The 19279-nt window shown below is 42.8% G+C and overlaps 1 protein-coding gene across 5 annotated transcripts in view; it reads left to right on the forward strand.

The window, feature by feature from the left end:
* sepsecs (Sep (O-phosphoserine) tRNA:Sec (selenocysteine) tRNA synthase) overlaps positions 1 to 15440 on the forward strand; it is a 34257-nt gene extending 18817 nt beyond the window's left edge. For 3 of the 5 annotated variants that reach the window (XM_046328825.1, XM_046328824.1, XM_046328823.1), the window contains 3 exons: positions 12827 to 12920; positions 13622 to 13712; positions 14704 to 15440. In XM_046328825.1, coding sequence (XP_046184781.1) covers positions 12827 to 12920; positions 13622 to 13712; positions 14704 to 14947 — 429 coding nt within the window. In that variant the 3' untranslated portion in view covers positions 14948 to 15440. The remainder of the gene's footprint in view (positions 1 to 12826; positions 12921 to 13621; positions 13713 to 14703) is intronic. The other 2 variants (XM_046328826.1, XM_046328827.1) reach the window with 2 other exon arrangements.
* The last annotated feature ends 3839 nt before the right edge of the window (positions 15441 to 19279 follow it).

Consider the following 19279-nt stretch of genomic DNA (forward strand, 5'->3'; position numbering starts at 1 on the left):
TGCAGACCTTGTTTACTACATGCCATGCCCACAACGTGCTGCGCCCAGTACGCGCGTGTCACTTACTACATGCCAAGCCCACTGCCGTTGAGGCTGCTAGCGATACTACAAAAATATGTGGACAGTCGGCTATTTCAGCCACACATCCGTTTCTGACAGGTGTATAAAATAGAGAACACAGCCATGCCTTCTCCATAGACAAACATTGGCAGTAGAATGGCCCATACCGATGAGCTTTCTGCCCTGGTAGAACTGCCCCGGTCAACTGTAAGTGATGTTATTGTGAAGTGGTAAGTGCAGCCACGAAGTGGTAGGCCACACAAGCTCATAGAATGGGATTGCTGAACCCCGTAGAGCGTAAAAAATGTCTGTCCATGGCTGCAACACTCACTACCAAGTTCAAAACTGCCTCTGGAAGCAACGTCAGCATAAGAACTGTTCGTCGGGAGCTTCATGAAATGGGTTTCTATGGCCGCGGAGACGCACACAAGCCTAAGATCACCATGCGCAATTCCAAGTATCGTGCTATAGCTAGCTACTTCCCTCGCCGTAACATTAACAGAACTGTGGGAAAGCAGTGCTCAGCTGGCGGAGGCAAAGGGCACTACACCGGTGTAGCTAGCTAGCAGCCTCCTTCTTCTGTGGGGTTTTTCGGCAGTTGGCATTCAACGTTGGTGCATTACCGCCACCTACTGTGCTTGGAGTGTGGGCCAGAGACGGCGCTTGTAGCCTCAATGGCAGTGGGTGCGGCATGTAGTAACAGCAGTCGGCAGATTGACATTATTGGCTAACACAGGCAGCTGTTTCATAGTAACTCATCTATAGTGACTTAATTATGTCAATGCTAGCTGCAGTGGTTAGCTCACTTGGAGGAAGTACAGTGCCTTCAAAAAGTATTCATAACCCTTGACTGAATTCAAAATTGATTAAATACATTATTTTTTTCTCACCCATATACACATATATCCCATAATGACGAAGTGAAAACATGTTTTTTGATATTTCTGCGAACTTATTGAAAATTAAATACAGCCATGTCTTATTTACATAAGTAGTCACACCCCTGAGTCAATACTTTGGAGAAGCACCTTTTAGCGGTGATACCCAAGACTACTCAAAGCTGTTATGTCTATATCAGCTTTCCACATCTGGATTTGGGGATTTTCTCCCATTCATCATTGCATATTTTCTCAAGCACTGTTAAGTTAGGTGAGGATCAGCAGTGAACAGCAATCTTCAATACTTTCCACAGATTTTCAATGGATTTCAAGTCTGGGCTTTTGTCTGGGCCACTCAATGACTTTCACATTCTTGTTCTGAAGCCATTCCAGCATTGCTTTGGCTGTATGCTTGGGGTCATTGTCCTGTTGGAACACACATCTTCGCCCCCAGTCTAAGGTTGTTTGCACTCTGAAGCAGGTTCTCATCAAGAATTTGCCTGTACTTGGCTCCATTCATTGTACCCTCTATCCTTACCAGTCTCCCAGTCCCTGCCACTGAAAACCATTCCCATGGCAGTTTGCTGACACCACTATGCTTTACGGTAGGGATGGTGTTAGATGGTGATGAGCTGTGCATTGGATGCACTGTGAGAGTTATTTAAGATACTCTTCAATGAGGTAGGGTTTCAGATGTTTTCGAAAGATGGGTAGGGACTCTGCTGTCCTGACTTTAGGGGGAAGCTTCTTCCACCATTGGGGTAACAGGACAGAGAAGAGCTTTGAGGGGTGTGAGGGCCAAGAGACCAGAGGTAGCAGAATGGAGTGCTTGGGCTGGGATGTAGGGTTTGAGCACAGCCAGAAGGTAAGGGTGTGCAGTTCCCCTTGCTGCTCCGTAGGCAAGCATCAGGGTCTCGAAGATGATGCAAGCTTTGACTGGAAGCCAGTGGAGTGTGCAGAGGAGTAGGTTGACATGGAAGAACTTAGGAAGTTTGAACAACAAGCAGGATTCAGCATTCTAGATAAATTGCAGGGGTTTGATGGCACAAGCGGGGAGCCCAGCCAACAGCGTTGCAGTAGTTTAGATGGGCAATGACAAGTGCCTGGATTGGGACCTATGCTGCTTCCTGTGTTAGGAAAGGTCATACTCTACGGATGTTGTAGAGCATGAACCTGAAGGAACAATTCACTGCTTTGATGTTTGCAGAGAACGACAGGGTATTGTTCAGGGCACGCCAAGTTTCTTTGCACTCTCAGAGTGGAACACCATGGAGTCGTCAACTGTAATGGTTAGGTCCTGGGTAAGCTGAGATGTCTGCCAGGCACACAGAGATGCGTGTCGCCACCTGAGTGTGAGAAGGGGGGGAAGGAGAAAAATAGTTAAGTGTCATCCGCATAGCAATGATAGGAGAGACCATGTGAGGATATGAAGGGCCGAGTGACTTTGTGTTAAGAGAAAAGAGGAGAGCGCTTAGAACCGAGCCCTGGGGGACACCAGTAGAGAGAGCAAGTGGTGCAGACACAAATCCTCTACATGCCACCTGGTAGGAATGACCTGCCAGGTAGAATGCAATCCAGGAGTGTGCAGAGCCTGAGACACCCAAACCTGAGAGGGTGGAGAGGAGGATCTGATGGTTCACGGTGTCGAAGGCAGTTGATAGAGCTAGGAGGATAAGAACAGAGGAGAGAGTGTCAGCTTTGGCAGTGCGGAGAGCCTCTGTGACACAGAGCAGAGGAGTCTCAGTTGAGTGATCTGCCTTGAAGTGGGACTAATTAGGGTCAAGAAGATCGTTCTGAGAGAGATAACTAGAGAGTTGGTCAGAGACAGCACATTAAATTGTTTTGGAAAGAAAAGAAGGTATACCGGTCTGTAGTTTTTGACGTCAGGGGTCGAGTTGGTTTCTTGAGGAGGGGCCAACTTGAAGTCAGAAGGGACACAGCCAGTGATCAAGGGATGAGTTGATGAGGAATGGGAGGAGGGGATGTAGTCAAGTGGGCAGGTTGTCGGGCAGCCAGACATCACTAGTCGCAGGATTTCATCTGGAGGGAGAGGGAAGAAAGAGGTCAAGGCCACAGGAGGCTGCTGAAGGGAGAACGGCTTATAATAATGGCCGGAACAGTGCAAATGAAATGGCATGAATCACCTGGAAACCATGTGTTTTATGTATTTAATACCATGCCACTTATTCCGCTTCAGTCATTACACGAGCCCGGTCTCCCCAATTAAGGTGCCACCAGCCTCCTGTGGTCAAGGCATATGGCAAAATCAACTGTTCCCAGGAGACTGAGTGAATCAGGCCTTCATGTTTGAGTTGATGCAATGAAACCACTACTAAAGGACACCAATAATAAGAAGAGACTTGCTTGGGCCAAGAAACACGAACAATGGACATTAGACCAGTGAAAATCTGTACTTTTGGTCTGATGAATCCAAATAAAAGGTTTTTGGTTCCAACTGCTGTGTCTCTGTGAGATGCAGAGTAGGTGAACGGATGATCTCCGCATGTGTGGTTCCCACCGTGAAGCATGGAGGAGGAGGTGGGATGGTGTGGGTGTGCTTTGCTGGTGACACTGTCTGTGATTTATTTAGAATTCAAGGCACACTTAACCAGCATGGCTACCACAGCATTCTGCAGCGATACACCATCCCATCTTAGTGGGACTATCATTTGTTTTTCAACTGGACAATGACCCAACACACCTCCAGGCTGTGTAAGGGCTATTTGACCTAGAAGGAGAGTGATGGAATGCTGCATCAGATGACCTGGCCTCCACAATCACTCGACCTGAACCCAATTGAGATGGTTTGGGATGAGTTGGACTGCAGAGTGAAGGAAAAGTAGCCAATAAGTTCTCAGCATATGTGGGAACTCCTTCAAGACTGTTAGAAAAGTATTCCAGTTGACAATGGTTGAGAGAATGTCAAGAGTGTGCAAAACTGTCAAGGCAAAGGGTGGCTACTCTGAAAAATCTTTTTTTTTGGTTACTTCATGATTCCATATGTGTTATTTCATAGTTTCGATTTCTTCACTATTATTCTACAATGTAGAAAATAGTAAAAAATAAAGAGAAACCCTTGAATGAGTAGGTGTGTCCAAACTTTGGACTGGAACTGTATTTTAATAGATGTGGCCTAAAGACGAGATTAAATTTAATAACCGTGTGATGGGTGTCAATATTATCAATTGTAAAATTGAGAATGAAGAGACTGATGACCAGCACTGTGTGCATTGACAAAGAAAAGAATGGAGCTTTCCAAGTAAGCTCTTCTTCCATATTATCCTACAGAGGTCCATGCAGGAGAGACGTTTTGATTGCTATACCCTATAAAAAAGAGCAGATTCCAAGGTTTCTAATGAACCTTTTTTGCCAAACAACATCATCAAATCAAAGTGTATTTGTCACGTGCTCCGAATACAACAGGTGTAGACCTCACAGTGAAATGCGTACTTACAAACCCCAATCAACAGTGCAATGGAGGACAAATGTATCTTTGTCATATAAACCATATTGCTTACAGTAAATTACAATGGATTAAGAGCTATTGCTCCTTTTTATATTTATTTAACCTTTATTTAACTAGGTAATTTAGTTAAGAACAAATTCTTATTTTACAATGACGGCCTACCACAACCAAACCCTCCCCTAACCCGGACGATGCTGGGCCTATTGTGCGCCTACATCTACAGTATCCTATTTGACTGGTTGGGCTTGCATAACTGTTGTTATATTTACTTTTTCCGATAAGTCGGGGTGGGTATTTACATTACCCACCCCGACTTATCCAGGTCTGCTAACTAAACCGTAAAGGTCTGACATTTTTTGCTGTTTTTGTTTTAGTTCATTTTGTAATACCTGCTAAGAGACTCCATTACAGGGAGGGGTCTTCTGGGTGGGGAATGACCAATGGAATAATTTTAATTTAACTTAAATTTAAGAATTTGTTCTTAACTGACTTGCCTAGTTAAATAAAGGTTTTTAAAAAATGGGTATGTTTCCCTGTGGGCCCTGCTTTTTGTTACACATCCATGGGCTTATCAACGCTAAAGATAACAATTATATAATTAATATAACGGTCCTTTATGAAAAACAATGCTAATGCTATTCTCTTTGAATTTGAAAGGCCAAAATGTTCCTAATAAACGCTCCAGCTGTCTTCATATCCTAGCAAGAAACCATTATTGATATAGTAATGCTCCAAGAAACACACCTGCTCCATAAGGACGCACATAGAAACTTGTAGAAACTGGCTGCTTTTTCATCAGCCCCAAACCAAACTAAAGGTGTAATCATAATTATACTTAAACTCAATCACCATCTTGGTTTAAGGCAAAGACCAAGAAGGCAGAGTCGCTTTCCTTAAATGTATCCATAATGTAAAGAAAATGACCTTTTATTAGTGTGTACACTCCGAATTCATATAATTTTGATTGTCTGAACAGCATATTGTTAGAATTAACTGAATTTCATCTGGTTATTGGAAAGATATGAATGTCATTTTGGACATGCGAGACATCTAATAAGACCAACTGCATTCCACACTCTCCAGCATATACTCTCTGATTACAACCTCATTGATGCATGGCAAACACGTAATCCTAAGCAAAAGAGTAGACTTTCAACTCAAACAGGGATAAAACATTCTCACAAATGAATTTCATACTATTTGCTACATCTCTATTTTTCTTTATCAAGAAAATAGAAATTTGACATACTGGATGACCACCACGTTTACTACTGTCAAGTTCAAATCTTGGATATCTGCTATTCTCTGCCTTGTTTAAATGTTGTTGTTTTTTACCAGGTCTTAACCTTTTAGAGGCGTTCCAGAGGATTCCAAACAACCTTGTTATTTACACCCTATTTTGGACTCGAAGTGTCAATGTATGGTTCATACATACATAATAAAACATCTGCAGTCCTCTCCCAGCAGTGAAAGGCACAGAATCCTTACATTTTTACCTGGCATCATTTAGTGCATGAGACACGCTCTCGTTCATGTCATGTATCCTAGTGAGGCATGTGATCTGAAGCGAGTGGGATTGCCTGACTACATGGGTTTAACATGAGTTATTTTCATAACAGCGAAAATACATTGAATAAATCGAAATCCACGCATCATAAGTTAGATCTATTTGACCTTGTTGTTTTTTAATTTCACTCTTTCAATAGGCTAAATTGATCTGAAAACCAAGCACAAAATGTGTGTAAGAAATTGCATTTTAGCCAGGCACATACATTAGAAGACAATTGTCAAATTGATCAGAAACACTATGCACACAATCTGAATCTCCTAAATGGTGTCGCTGGTGTATTTAGTTAGAATTTGGGTAGGTAATTTGAATAGATTACGCAATAGACTAGGGTTTTTACCGGGCGTGAATCTCAACACAACAAACATAACTTTGATGTGCTAGAGAAATGTATACTTTCAAATTTCACCCACTTTTCAGATGAAAATACATCACCCTACCTTTCTGTTGTTTCAACCATCCATATCATATAATTCCATGCCATTTGTCCTTGTAGATGTACACTCAGGTATGTATGTGTTCCATGATATGTGTTAAAAATCCAGCACTGCAATTAATTGCCAGCGATCATCATTCATCACGTATGCAAATGCAATATATAATCATTACACTACTTTCAAGGAATCGGGCAATTGATGCAAACATGTAAGTAGGCATTAACTTTTCCATTATATGAAATGCATTCTCACAATCACTTGCTTGCCATACTAGCCTACAACAAGGGATTAGCCAGCCACAACCAAACTTTGAGAGACCATGTTGATTGGCAGGTGGAATGATGTTCCAATGCTGTTGCAAGGTTAAAGACCAAATAGTTCAAAAGTATAAGATTGATGGTGTTCTTAATTTTGTCTCTGAGCTCTACAGACAATTCCTTCAACCTCATGGCTTGTTTTTTGCTCTGACATACATAGTCAATTGTGGGGACCTTATACAGTGCATTCGGAAGGTATTCAGAACGCTTTACTTTTTCCACATTTTGTTATGTTACAGCCTTTTTCTAAAATATATTTAATTGTTTTTTCTCTCATCAATCTATACACAATTACCACATAATGACACATTTTAGCAAATGTATTAAAAATAAACTGATATATTACATTTACATAAGTATTCAGACCCTTTACTCAGTAATTTGTTGAAGCACCTTTGGTAGCGTTTACAGCCTCGAGTCTTCTTGGGTATGGCGCTACAAGCCTGGCACACCTGTATTTGGGAAGTTTCTCCCATTCTTCTCTGCAGATTCTCTCAATCTCTGTCAGATTGGATGGGGAGCGTCACTGCACAGCAATTTTCAGGTCTCCCCAGAGATGTTAGATCGGGTTAGAGTCCGGGCTTTGGCTGGGCCACTCAAGGACATTCACCCACTTGTCCCAAATCAAACCAAATCCAATTTTATTTGTCACATACACATGGTTAGCAGATGTTAATGCGAGTGTAGCGAAATGCTTGTGCTTCTAGTTCCGACAATAACCAACAAGTAATCTAACTAACAATTCCAAAACTACTGTCATATACACACAAGTGTAAGGGGATAAAGAATATGTACATAAAGATATATGAATGAGTGATGGTACAGAGCGGCGGCATAGGCAAGATACAGTATATACATATGAGATGAGTATGTAAACAAAGTGGCATAGTTAAAGTGGCTAGTGATACATGTATTACATAAAGATGCAGTAGATGATATAGAGTACAGTATATACGTATACATATCAAATCAAATTTATTTATATAGCCCTTCGTACATCAGCTGATATCTCAAAGTGCTGTACAGAAACCCAGCCTAAAACCCCAAACAGAGGAACCAGACTATGAGGTGTGGCCAGTCCTCTTCTGGCTGTGCCGGGTGGAGATTATAACAGAACATGGCCAAGATGTTCAAATGTTAATAAATGACCAGCATGGTCGAATAATAATGAGGCAGAACAGTTGAAACTGGAGCAGCAGCACAGTCAGGTGGACTGGGGACAGCAAGGAGTCATCATGTCAGGTCGTCCTGGGGCACGGTCCTTGGGCTCAGGTCCTCCGAGAGAGAGAAAGAAAGAGAGAATTAGAGAGAGCATATGTGGGGTGGCCAGTCCTCTTCTGGCTGTGCCGGGTGGAGATAACAGAACATGGCCAAGATGTTCAAATGTTCATAAATGACCAGCATGGTCAAATAATAGTAAGGCAGAACAGTTGAAACTGGAGCAGCAGCATGGCCAGGTGGACTGGGGACAGCAAGGAGTCATCATGTCAGGTAGTCCTGCGGCATGGTCCTAGGGCTCAGGTCCTCCGAGAGAGAGAAAGAAAGAAGGAGAGAATTAGAGAACGCACACTTAGATTCACACAGGACACCGAATAGGACAGGAGAAGTACTCCAGATATAACAAAACTGACCCTAGCCCCCTGACACAAACTACTGCAGCATAAATACTGGAGGCTGAGACAGGAGGGCTCAGGAGACACTGTGGCCCCATCCGAGGACACCCCCGGACAGGGCCAAACAGGAAGGATATAACCCCACCCACTTTGCCAAAGCACAGCCCCCACATTATGAGATTAATAATGTAGGTTATGTAAACATTATATTATGTAGCATTGTTTAAAGTGGCTAGTGATATATTTTTCATAATATCCAATCAATTCCCATTATTAAAGTGGCTGGAGTTGAGTCAGTGTGTTGGCAGCAGCCACTCAATGTTAGTGGTGGCTGTTTAACAGTCTGATGGCCTTGAGATATAAGCTGTTTTTCAGTCTCTCGGTCCCAGCTTTGATGCACCTGTACTAACCTCGCCTTCTGGATGATTGCGGGGTGAACAGGCAGTGGCTCGGGTGGTTGTTGTCCTCGATGATCTTTATGGACTTCCTGTAACATCGGGGGGTGTAGGTGTCCTGGAGGGCAGGTAGTTTGCCCCCGGTGATGCGTTGTGCAGACCTCACTACCCTCTGGAGAGCCTTACGGTTGTGGGTGGAGCAGTTGCCGTACCAGGCGGTGATACAGCCCGCCAGGATGCTCTCGATTGTGCATCTGTAGAAGTTTGTGAGTGCTTTTGGTGACAAGCCGAATTTCTTCAGCCTCCTGAGGTTGAAGAGGTGCTTCTGCGCCTTCTTCACGATGCTGTCTGTGTGGGTGGACCAATTCAGTTTGTCTGTGATGTGTATGCCGAGGAACTTAAAACTTTCTACCCTCTCCACTACTGTTCCATCGATGTGGATAGGGGGGTGTTCCCTCTGCTGTTTCCTGAAGTCCACAATCATCTCCTTAGTTTTGTTGACGTTGAGTGTGAGGTTATTTTCCTGACACCACACTCCGAGGGCCCTCACCTACTCCCTGTAGGCCGACTCGTCGTTGTTGGTAATCAAGCCTACCACTGTGTCGTCCGCAAACTTGATGATTGAGTTGGAGGCGTGCGTGGCCACGCAGTCGTGGGTGAACAGGGAGTACAGGAGAGGGCTCAGAACGCACCCTTGTGGGGCCCCAGTGTTGAGGATCAGCGAGGTGGAGATGTTGTTGCCTACCCTCACCACCTGGGGGCGGCCTGTCAGGAAGTCCAGTACCCAGTTGCACAGGGCGGGGTCGAGACCCAGGGTCTCAAGCTTGATGACGAGCTTGGAGGGTACGATGGTGTTAAATGCTGAGCTGTAGTCGATGAACAGCATTCTCAAGAGGTATTCCTCTTGTCCAGATGGGTTAGGGCAGTGTGCAGTGTGGTTGAGATTGCATCGTCTGTGGACCTATTTGGAGTGGGTCTAGGGTGTCAGGTAGGGTGGAGGTGACATGGTGTCAGGTAGGGTGGAGGTGACATGGTCCTTGACTAGTCTCTCAAAGCACTTCATGATGACGGAAGTGAGTGCTACAGGGCGGTAGTCGTTTAGCTCAGTTACCTTAGCTTGCTTGGGAACAGGAACAATGGTGGCCCTCTTGAAGCATGTGGGAACAGCAGACTGGGATAGGGATTGATTGAATATGTCCGTAAACACACCAGCCGGCTGGTCTGCGCATGCTCTGTGGACGCGGCTGGGGATGCCGTCTGGGCCTGCAAGCCTTGCGAGGGTTAACACGTTTAAATGTTTTACTCACCTCGGCTGCAGTGAAGGAGAGGTCGCATGTTTTGGTTGCAGGCTGTGTCAGTGGCACTGTATTGTCCTCAAAGCGGGCAAAAAAATGATTTAGTCTGCCTGGGAGCAAGATATCCTGAGTCCGTGACGGGGCTGGTTTTCTTTTTGAAATCCGTGATTGACTGTAGACCCTGCCACATACCTCTTGTGTCTGAGCCGTTGAATTGAGATTCTACTTTGTCTCTATACTGACGCTTAGCTTGTTTGATTGCCTTGCGGAGGGAATAGCTACACTGTTTGTATTCGGTCATGTTTCCGGTCTCCTTGCCCTGATTAAAAGCAGTGCTTCGCGCTTTCAGTTTCACGTGAATGCTGCCATCAATCCACGGTTTCTGTTTTGGGAATGTTTTAATCGTTGCTATGGGAACGACATATTCAACGCACGTTCTAATGAACTCGCACACCAAATCAGCGTATTCGTCAATGTTGTCGTCTGACGCAATACGAAACATATCCCAGTCCACGTGATGGAAGCAGTCTTGGAGTGTGGAATCAGATTGGTCGGACCAGCGTTGAACAGACCTCAGCGTGGGAGCTTCTTGTTTTAGTTTCTGTCTGTAGGCAGAAACAAAATGGAGTCGTGGTCAGCTTTTCCGAAAGAGGGCGGGGCAGGGCCTTATATGCGTCGTGAAAGTTAGAATAGCAGTGATCCAAGGTTTTGCCAGTCCTGGTTGCGCAATCGATATGCTGATACAATTTAGGGAGTCTTGTTTTCAGATTAGCTTTGTTAAAATCCCCAGCTACAGGATGTATGGATTCCAGTTTGCAAAGAGTCAAATAAAGTTCGTTCAGAGCCATCGATGTGTCTGCTTGGGGGGGGGGGGGGGGGTAATATATACGGCTGTGATTATAATCAAAGAGAATTCCCTTGGTAGATAATGCGGTCGACATTTGATTGTGAGGAATTCTAAATCAGGTGAACAGAAGGACTTGAGTTCCTGTATGCTTTTGTGACCACACCACGTCTCGTTAGCCATAAGGCATACGCCCCCGCCCATCTTCTTACCAGAAAGATGTTTGTTTCTGTCGGCGCGATGCGTGGAGAAACCAGCTGGCTGCACCGACTCCGATAGCATCTCTCCAGTGAGCCATGTTTCCGTGAAGCAAAGAACGTTAGTTTCTGATGTCCCTCTGGAATGCTACCCTTTCTCGGATTTCATCAACCTTGTGTCAAGAGACTGGACATTGGCAAGAAGTATACTGGGGAGTGGTGCACGATGTGCCCGTCTCCGGAGTCTGACCAGAAGACCGCTACGTTTCCCTCTTTTACGAAGTCGTTTTTTTGGGTCGCCGGCTGGGATCCATTCTGTTGTCCTGGGTGAAAGGCAGAACACAGGATCCGCTTCGCGAAAGTCATATTCTTGGTCGTACTGATGGTGAGTTGACGCTGCTCTTATATTCAGTAGTTCTTCTCGACTGTATGTAATGAAACCTAAGATGACCTGGGGTACTAATGTTAGAAATAACACGTAAAAAAAAAAAAACTGCATAGTTTCCTAGGAACGCGAAGCGAGGCGGCCATCTCTGTCGGTGCCTGAAGTCCTGCATTGTCAAGGCTGTGTGCTTAGGGTCGCAGTTCTGTTGTGAGGTCCTGAGCGCTCTGGAGCAGGTTTTCATCAAGGATCTCTCCGTTCATCTTTCCCTCGATCCTGACTAGTCTGCTGACTGCTGAAAAACATCCCCACAGCATGATTCTGCCACCACTATTCAGTCCAAAGAGTTCAATTTTGTTTCTCATTGTCTGAGAGTCTTTTTGACAAACTCTAAGCGGGCTGTCATGTGCCTTTTACTGTGGAGTGGCTTCCGTCTGGCCACTACCAGTGGTGGAAAAAGTACCCAATTGTCATACTTGAGGAAATGATACCTTAATAGAAAAGAAACTCATCCAGTAAAATACTACTTGAGTAAAAGTCAAAGTATTTGCTTTTAAATATACTTTAGTATCAAAAGTAAATGCAATTGCGAAAATATACTTTTAAAAGTAAAATTATAAATGATTTCAAATTGCTTATATTAACAGAACTGCACAATTTGTTTGTTTTTGTTAATTTACGGATAGCTAGGGCAACACTCCAACACGAAGACATAATTTGCAAACGAAGCATATGTGTTTAGTGAGTGTGCCAGATCAGAGGCAGTAGGGACAAAATAACGTAACAAAATGTGGAATAAGTCAAGGGTTCGGAATACTTTCAGAAAGCACTGTATACTTGGGATATTGTTTTTCAACAGGAAAAGTAAAAAGAAATAGCTGGATTTTGTCTTTAATGTCAGACCAGGCAAGACTGAACGTGCATTATAAAGAAAGGAAAAGCTGCACACTAGTAGATCCGATGCATTAATCTATTCAACAATGTTTGACAGCTAAACTGTCTTAATCAGGGTACATAGATCCCCAAATTTATATTAGTGTATTTATTTTTAAGTGTCTTAGATTCTGTTTGTAATGAAAAGCGCTATATAAAATAAATGTATTGTTATAATGCTAGCACAGTTTGGGAACGGGAGTTAAAAGGAGTGAAAACTAGCACTTGAGAACTGACTAAATCAGTCTGGTAACCATCTTAGGGACTGATCAGCATCATCCCAGGGACCGGTGCCAGTCACAGACCAGAGGTTGAGAAACACTGGTCTACGTGGAGGAAAACTGATAGATGAGTAATAAACAGCCCTCTGCTAAAATAAGACTGAGGGAGAGAGTGGGAGCGTAATGCTATTTATATCTATCTCTGTTTGCATGGCCTGAAGGAGATGTACACCTACCTGGCACAGGAGCTGAAAAGGCTTGCTGCGGCTCATGGGGAGAGACTGCTGCACACCCCACACAACCCCATATCACTGGGTAAGATGCACCCTCACACAACCCTATAACTAGGGAAGATACAGCGCACACAACTCAATGGCAGTGGTTAAGATAGATGCCTTTTACACAACCCTTGTCACACTTAAGAATTGCAATACCTCAGATCCAGTAATTTAAGGATAATTCAGAGATAAGAAATTAGCCCAGAGATTCATCCAGAGATCTCTAGATTAGTCCTAAATTACTGGATCTGAAGTATTGTAATTCTTAAATCGGAGTACGGTTGCTTTCACATTACACAATATTCGCCTGAAATTTCATGTTCGTGCGATATTCTTAGTTTGGGGCATCCTATGAGAATATTAGAGCAAAATTTGTGTGGTGTGAAAGTTTCTACGAATGCTGTCTACGTCCGAAATCTAAACATGCTTGATTGACCCCAATGCAAATTTCATTCTACATTACAAATTAGTATGTAGAGTGGAAGGTAATATCTTTCAAAATGTGTATTAGTAGCTATTTTCTCTCCATAGTCAGTCCTTGTAAACTTGCAACTAATCTAAAGCTTTAACCCCAGTAAAGTTCAAACAAGCTAGCGTATGCATGTCACAGCACTTTTCTGCTCGTCACATGCTGGGTGAATATTGCTTCTATGTCTGTAAAATTGTGACTTATGACAAAGTAAAAGATGTGAATTCCAATGTTGTGTTGACCTTTTGTCTGTGCATGTTTTCATGTAGCCATGTCTCTGGATGGCCTCCAGACACAGAGCGGCAAGTCTGTGACTCAACTGGGCTCCATGCTGTTCACCAGGCAGGTGTCTGGAGCCAGGTAATTATTTAACTAGGCAAATTCTTATTTAAAATGATGTCCTACCCCGGCCAAACCCTAAACGGGGTGACGCTGGGCCAATTGTGTGCCGTCCTATGGGACTCCCAATCACGGCCGGTTGTGATACAGCCTGGAATCGAACTAGGGTCTGTAGTGACGCCTCTAGCACTAACATGCAGTGCCTTAGACCGCTGCGCCAAACAAAAATATTTTTTTCCCAGCTCAGTGGAGACCAGCGGGACAATTTAATAAGTGAGTTGGGGTAGTGGGGGGAGTCTCTGAAGAACCTCATTGTATACTAAAAGTAGCCAGTGCTGGGCCCTTCTGGTAGTCAGAGACTACCAGCCAACAGAACTATACAAAATGCAGTGATGTGTAAGAAAATTGTCCCGAGTGATAAAACGCAGTGCTGAGTGATAGTCTAAAGTCTTGAAAACAGAGGCTGCCGCATGCATGTAGATTATATCAAGTACTGGGAGAAGCATTGCTTGAACAATCTTCCTTATACTTTCCAAAGTGAGGCAGGATTTATTTCTATAAAAGAAACCAATCTTAATTCTCTGCTTTTTTTGTCACTTTTTCAATGTGTGTTTTAAAAGTGAGTTTATCGTAAATTCAAATACCGAAGTACTTACTGTGGGGCAAAGAAGTATTTAGTCAGCCACCAATTGTGCAAGTTCTCCCACTTAAAAAGATGAGGCCTGTAATTATCATCATAGGTACACTTCAACTATGACAGACAAAATGAGAAAAGAAATCCAGAAAATCACATTATAGGATTTTTAATGAATTTATTTGCAAATTATTGTGGAAAATAAATATTAATTAGCTTTGCCTGTTCATTCAAATAGGAAGCAATTTTGTAGTATGGGATAAATTTGCTATCCCTTTCTCTTTTGTGGGCGTTTCTTCCAAGCATCTTTTTAAACTTGCTTATTTCAAGACAATTTCTGCATGCAGAAGGTGAAGTAATGGTAATGTCTGTTTTCAGGGTAGTTGCCCTTGGTAACAAACAGATGGTGAGCGGTCACATGTTCTCTGGCTTCATGTCCCACTCAGAGGCGTACCCACACCCCTATCTCAATGCCGCCTCGGCTGTTGGCATCACACGGGATGACGTGACACTCTGCATCAAAAGACTGGACAAGTGCCTGAAGAGCCTCAGGAAGGAAAGCAGTGCAAGAAGTGGTTCACCAATACCTCTCACAGGCCAAGAGGACCATGCTGGAGAGTGAATAAAAAATATGTAGGGAAAAAGTGCTCATGTACTTTTTCAGATAGTAACATTTTATGCCTCGTGAAAATCTTCAAACCCCTTGCTTTCACATGTGTCATATTTTGCTGCCTGAAATGTGAATCTTAAAAAGGATTACAATTACAAAAATCTTCTAAAATTATATAAAAAAACAAAGATGTATTAATTGCATAGGTCTTCACACCTCTTGCTGTGCCAAATCTAAGTAAGTTCAGGAGCAAATAAATGTGACACCTGTGGTGTGAAGACACTATATGAGCTTAAAGCTGAAATAAAGATTGTTGGTCCATGGAAGTATAGGTCTTACAAAATGTCACCATCATTAACACATGACAATACTGCATTCCAGCGGCACTGTGGAAAACAAGTTCTGTGTGACTAATGCTTTGCTTGTACAGATTTACACTGATAAGTTATCCAATGTCTGTATGAATTGGTTGCATTAATTAAAGAATCCACTGATCATAAGGACATTGAGGCAATAGTGTGGTCTATATAAAGTACCTTGTGAAAGTATTCACGCCCCTTGACTTTTTCCACATTTTCTTGTTACAGCATGAATTTCAAATGGATGTACATTTTTTTTGTCACTAGTCTACACACAATACCCCATAATGTCAAAGTGGAATGATGTTTTTAGACATGTTTACAAATGTAATAAAAAATGAAAGGGTTGAGCCAATAAGTTTAACCCCTTTGTTAGGGCAAGCCTAAATACTTACCCAGAAAGACTCACAGCTGTAATTGCTGCAAAAATTGATTCTAACATATCGACTTGGGTGGGAATACTTACACTAAATAACCAAAAGTATGTTGAACATCTCATTCCAAAATCATGGGCATTAATATGGAGTTGGTCCCCCTTTTCTGGGAAGACTTTCCATTATATGTTGGGACATTGCTTAAGGGACTTGCTTTCATTCAGCCACAAGAGCATTAGTGAGGTCGGGCACTGATGTTGAGTGATTAGGCCTGGCTCGCAGTCGGCATTCCAATTCGTCCCATAGGTGTTCCATGGGGTTGAGGTCAAGGCTTTGTGCAGGCCAGTCAAGTTCTTCCAAACTGATCTCGACAAACCATTAATGTATGGACTTTGCTTTGTGCACGGGGGCATTGTCATGCTGAAACAGGAAAGGGCCTTCCCCAAACTATTGCCACAAAGTTGGAAGCACAGAATCATCTAGAATGTCATTGTATGGTGTAGCATTAAGATTTCCCTTCACTGGAACTAAGAGACCTAGCCCGAACCATGAAAAACAGCCCCAGACAATTATTCCTCCTCCACCAAACTTTACATTTGGCACTTGCATTGGGGCAGGTAGCGTTCTCCTGGCATCCGCCAAACCCAGATTCATCAGTCGGACTGCCAGACGGAGAAGCGTGATTCATCACTCCAGAGAAGGCTTCCACTGCTCCAGAGCTTTACATCACTCCAGCTGACGCTTGGCATTGCGTATGGTGATTTTAGGCTTGTGTACGGCTGCTCGGCTTTGAAAACCAGACAAACCGTTATTGTGCTGATGTTGCTTCCAGAGGCAGTTTGGAACTCGGTAGTGAGTGTTGCAACCGAAGACACGTTTTTTACGCACTACACACTTCAGCACTCGGCGGTCCCGTTCTGTGAACTTGTGTGGCCTACCACTTCACTTTTGTATATATAAACTCAGCAAAAAAAGAAACGTCCCTTTTTTAGGACCATGTCTTTAAAGGAAATTCGTAAAAATCCAAATTACTTCACAGATCTTCATTGTAAAGGGTTTAAACGCTGTTTCCCATGCTTGTTCTATGAATCATAAACAATTAATGAACATGCACCTGTGGAACGGTCGTTAAGACAGGAACAGCTACCAGACGGTAGGCAATTAAGGTCACAGTTATGAAAACTTAGGACACTCAAGAGGCCTATCTACTGACTTCCTCCTTCCTCATGTGGTACCCTTTCTGCAGGCTAATCCTGACATGACCCTCCAGCATGACAATGCCACCAGCCATACTGCTTGTTCTGTGTGTGATTTCCAGCAAGAAAGGAATGTCAGTGTTCTGCCATGGCCAACGAAGAGCCCAGATCTCAATCCCATTGAGCACGTCTGGGACCTGTTGGATTGGAGTATGAGGGCTAGGGCCAATCACCCCAGAAATGTCCGGGAACTTGCAGGTGCCTTGATGGAAGAGTGGGGTAACATCTCACAGCAAGAACTGGCAAATCTGGTGCAGTCCATGAGGAGGAGATGCACTGCAGTGCTTAATGCAGCTGGTGGGCAATCTATAGAGCCAATTGGAATCTGGGGATGATTAGGCGGCCATGATGGTCAGATTGAGAATTTAGCCGGGCCAACGGAGTTAACACCCTTACTCTTACCATGGAATCTTTAGTGATCACAGAGAGTCAAGACACCCGTTTAACAACCCATCCAAAAAGCGGCACCCTACACAGGGCAATCATTGCCATGGGACATTTTATTTTTACCAAAGGAAAGAGTGCTTTCTACTGGCCCTCCAACACAACTTATAGCAGCGTATGGTCTCCCATCCAGGGACTGACCAGGAACAACCTTGCTTAGCTTCAGAGGCAAGCCAGCAGTGGGATGCAGGATTGTATGCTGCTTTCTCTGAACAAGAATGAAAACAATAACATACATTTTTTTGTGAGGTGCAGCATTTCAGGTAGTACTATGGGATCTTTTCACACATAAAATTTCATTTTAAAGAGATACAACCAACCATAGAGGACTCATCTTTATATCTGTGCCATTATAGCATCTGTGACAGCATGGGCAGCGCCGTTGAGGATATCTCCATTTTGAAATAGTCAATTTTGGGGGTAAATACAGGCAAATATATTGATAAGTCACCTTGTCCTAGAGAGATTTACACAGTTATCAAAACGTCACATCAGCGCGAACTCTAGGTTTTATGGGTATTATGACCCATGACCCATACTGTGGTACTCTATACCCATAAAACCTAGCGGTCAAACAGGGAAATGGTTCCAATAACAATTACACATGACTGTAAGTCGCTTTGGATAAAAGCGTCCGCTAAATGGCATATATTTTCCACCATTAATTTTTCCCATAGGGGACAAGAGAAACACTTAAAAATAAGGGCTGTGTTACACTGGCATGATGTTTTGATAACTGTGTAAACAGTGGTTTAAAGTTCTTAAGTAAAAATACTTTAAAGTGCTACTTAAGTAGTTTTTTGGAGGTAACTGTACTTAACTATTTATATTTTTGACTACTTCAGCAAATATTGTACTTTTAACTCCATACATTTTCCTTGACACCCAAAAGTACTTACATTTTGAATGCTTAGCAGCACAGGAAAATAGTCAAATTCACACACATATCAACCGAACATCCCTACTGCCTCTGTTCTGGCGGACTCACTAATAACAAATGATTTGTTTGTAAATTATGTCTGAGTGTTGGAGTGTGCCCCTGGCTTTCCGTAAATAAAATGAAAAAAACTGGAATATGGTGCCATCTGGTTTGCTTAATATAAGGAATTTGAAATTATTTCTACTTTTACTTTTGATACTTAATTAAGTATATTTGAAACCAAATACTTTGTAGACTTTTACTCAAGTAGAATTTTACTGGGTGACTTTTACATTTAATATTAAGGTATCTTTACCTTTTCTCAAATATGACAGTTGGGTACTTGTTCCGCTACGTGTAAATCTCTCTACGACAAGATGACTTATCAATATATTTGCCTGTATTTACCCCCTAAAAATGAAATTATAATTAGCGGCTAATATGGTTATCATAAATAACTACAAATTCCATGATGATCTGGGCAAGACTGCTGAAACGAAGCAAAGGTAAGAATATGTGTATTAACTAATGTTATCTTAATGTAGTGAATACATTGGCAACATTTATTTAAACGGACTGTTAACTGTCTTGTTCAAGTTTTAATTTGACACAATACCTGTAAACAAAGGTGTCAGCTAGAGATGACGTGTATGAGTTTGCAGGGATTTGTAATTTTGCACAGTCTACTTTGATGCCATAAGGGGGAAAAGAGGGAATCTCATTCGGTTCATAAAATGTATAGCTGAGGAGGTGACACCTACAAGAGGGTGGGGACCAAAAGGAGGGAAGAGTATAAGATGTTTTGTGAACTTTCTAAATGTATGCACACAGTTGACTGTATCCTTGGTATTAAACACTTGAAACTTCTCTTGAGCTTTTGGTCTTAATTCCTTATTGCAAAGAGGTTGCAATAGCATTTTTCTATTTAACACATGGTTATCAAAACGTCACGCCAAGGTAAGCCTACACGAAACAGCCCTTATTTTAAGTGT

Source organism: Oncorhynchus gorbuscha, linkage group LG25, assembly GCF_021184085.1.
Source record: "Oncorhynchus gorbuscha isolate QuinsamMale2020 ecotype Even-year linkage group LG25, OgorEven_v1.0, whole genome shotgun sequence".
NCBI classification, from domain to species: domain Eukaryota; kingdom Metazoa; phylum Chordata; class Actinopteri; order Salmoniformes; family Salmonidae; genus Oncorhynchus; species Oncorhynchus gorbuscha.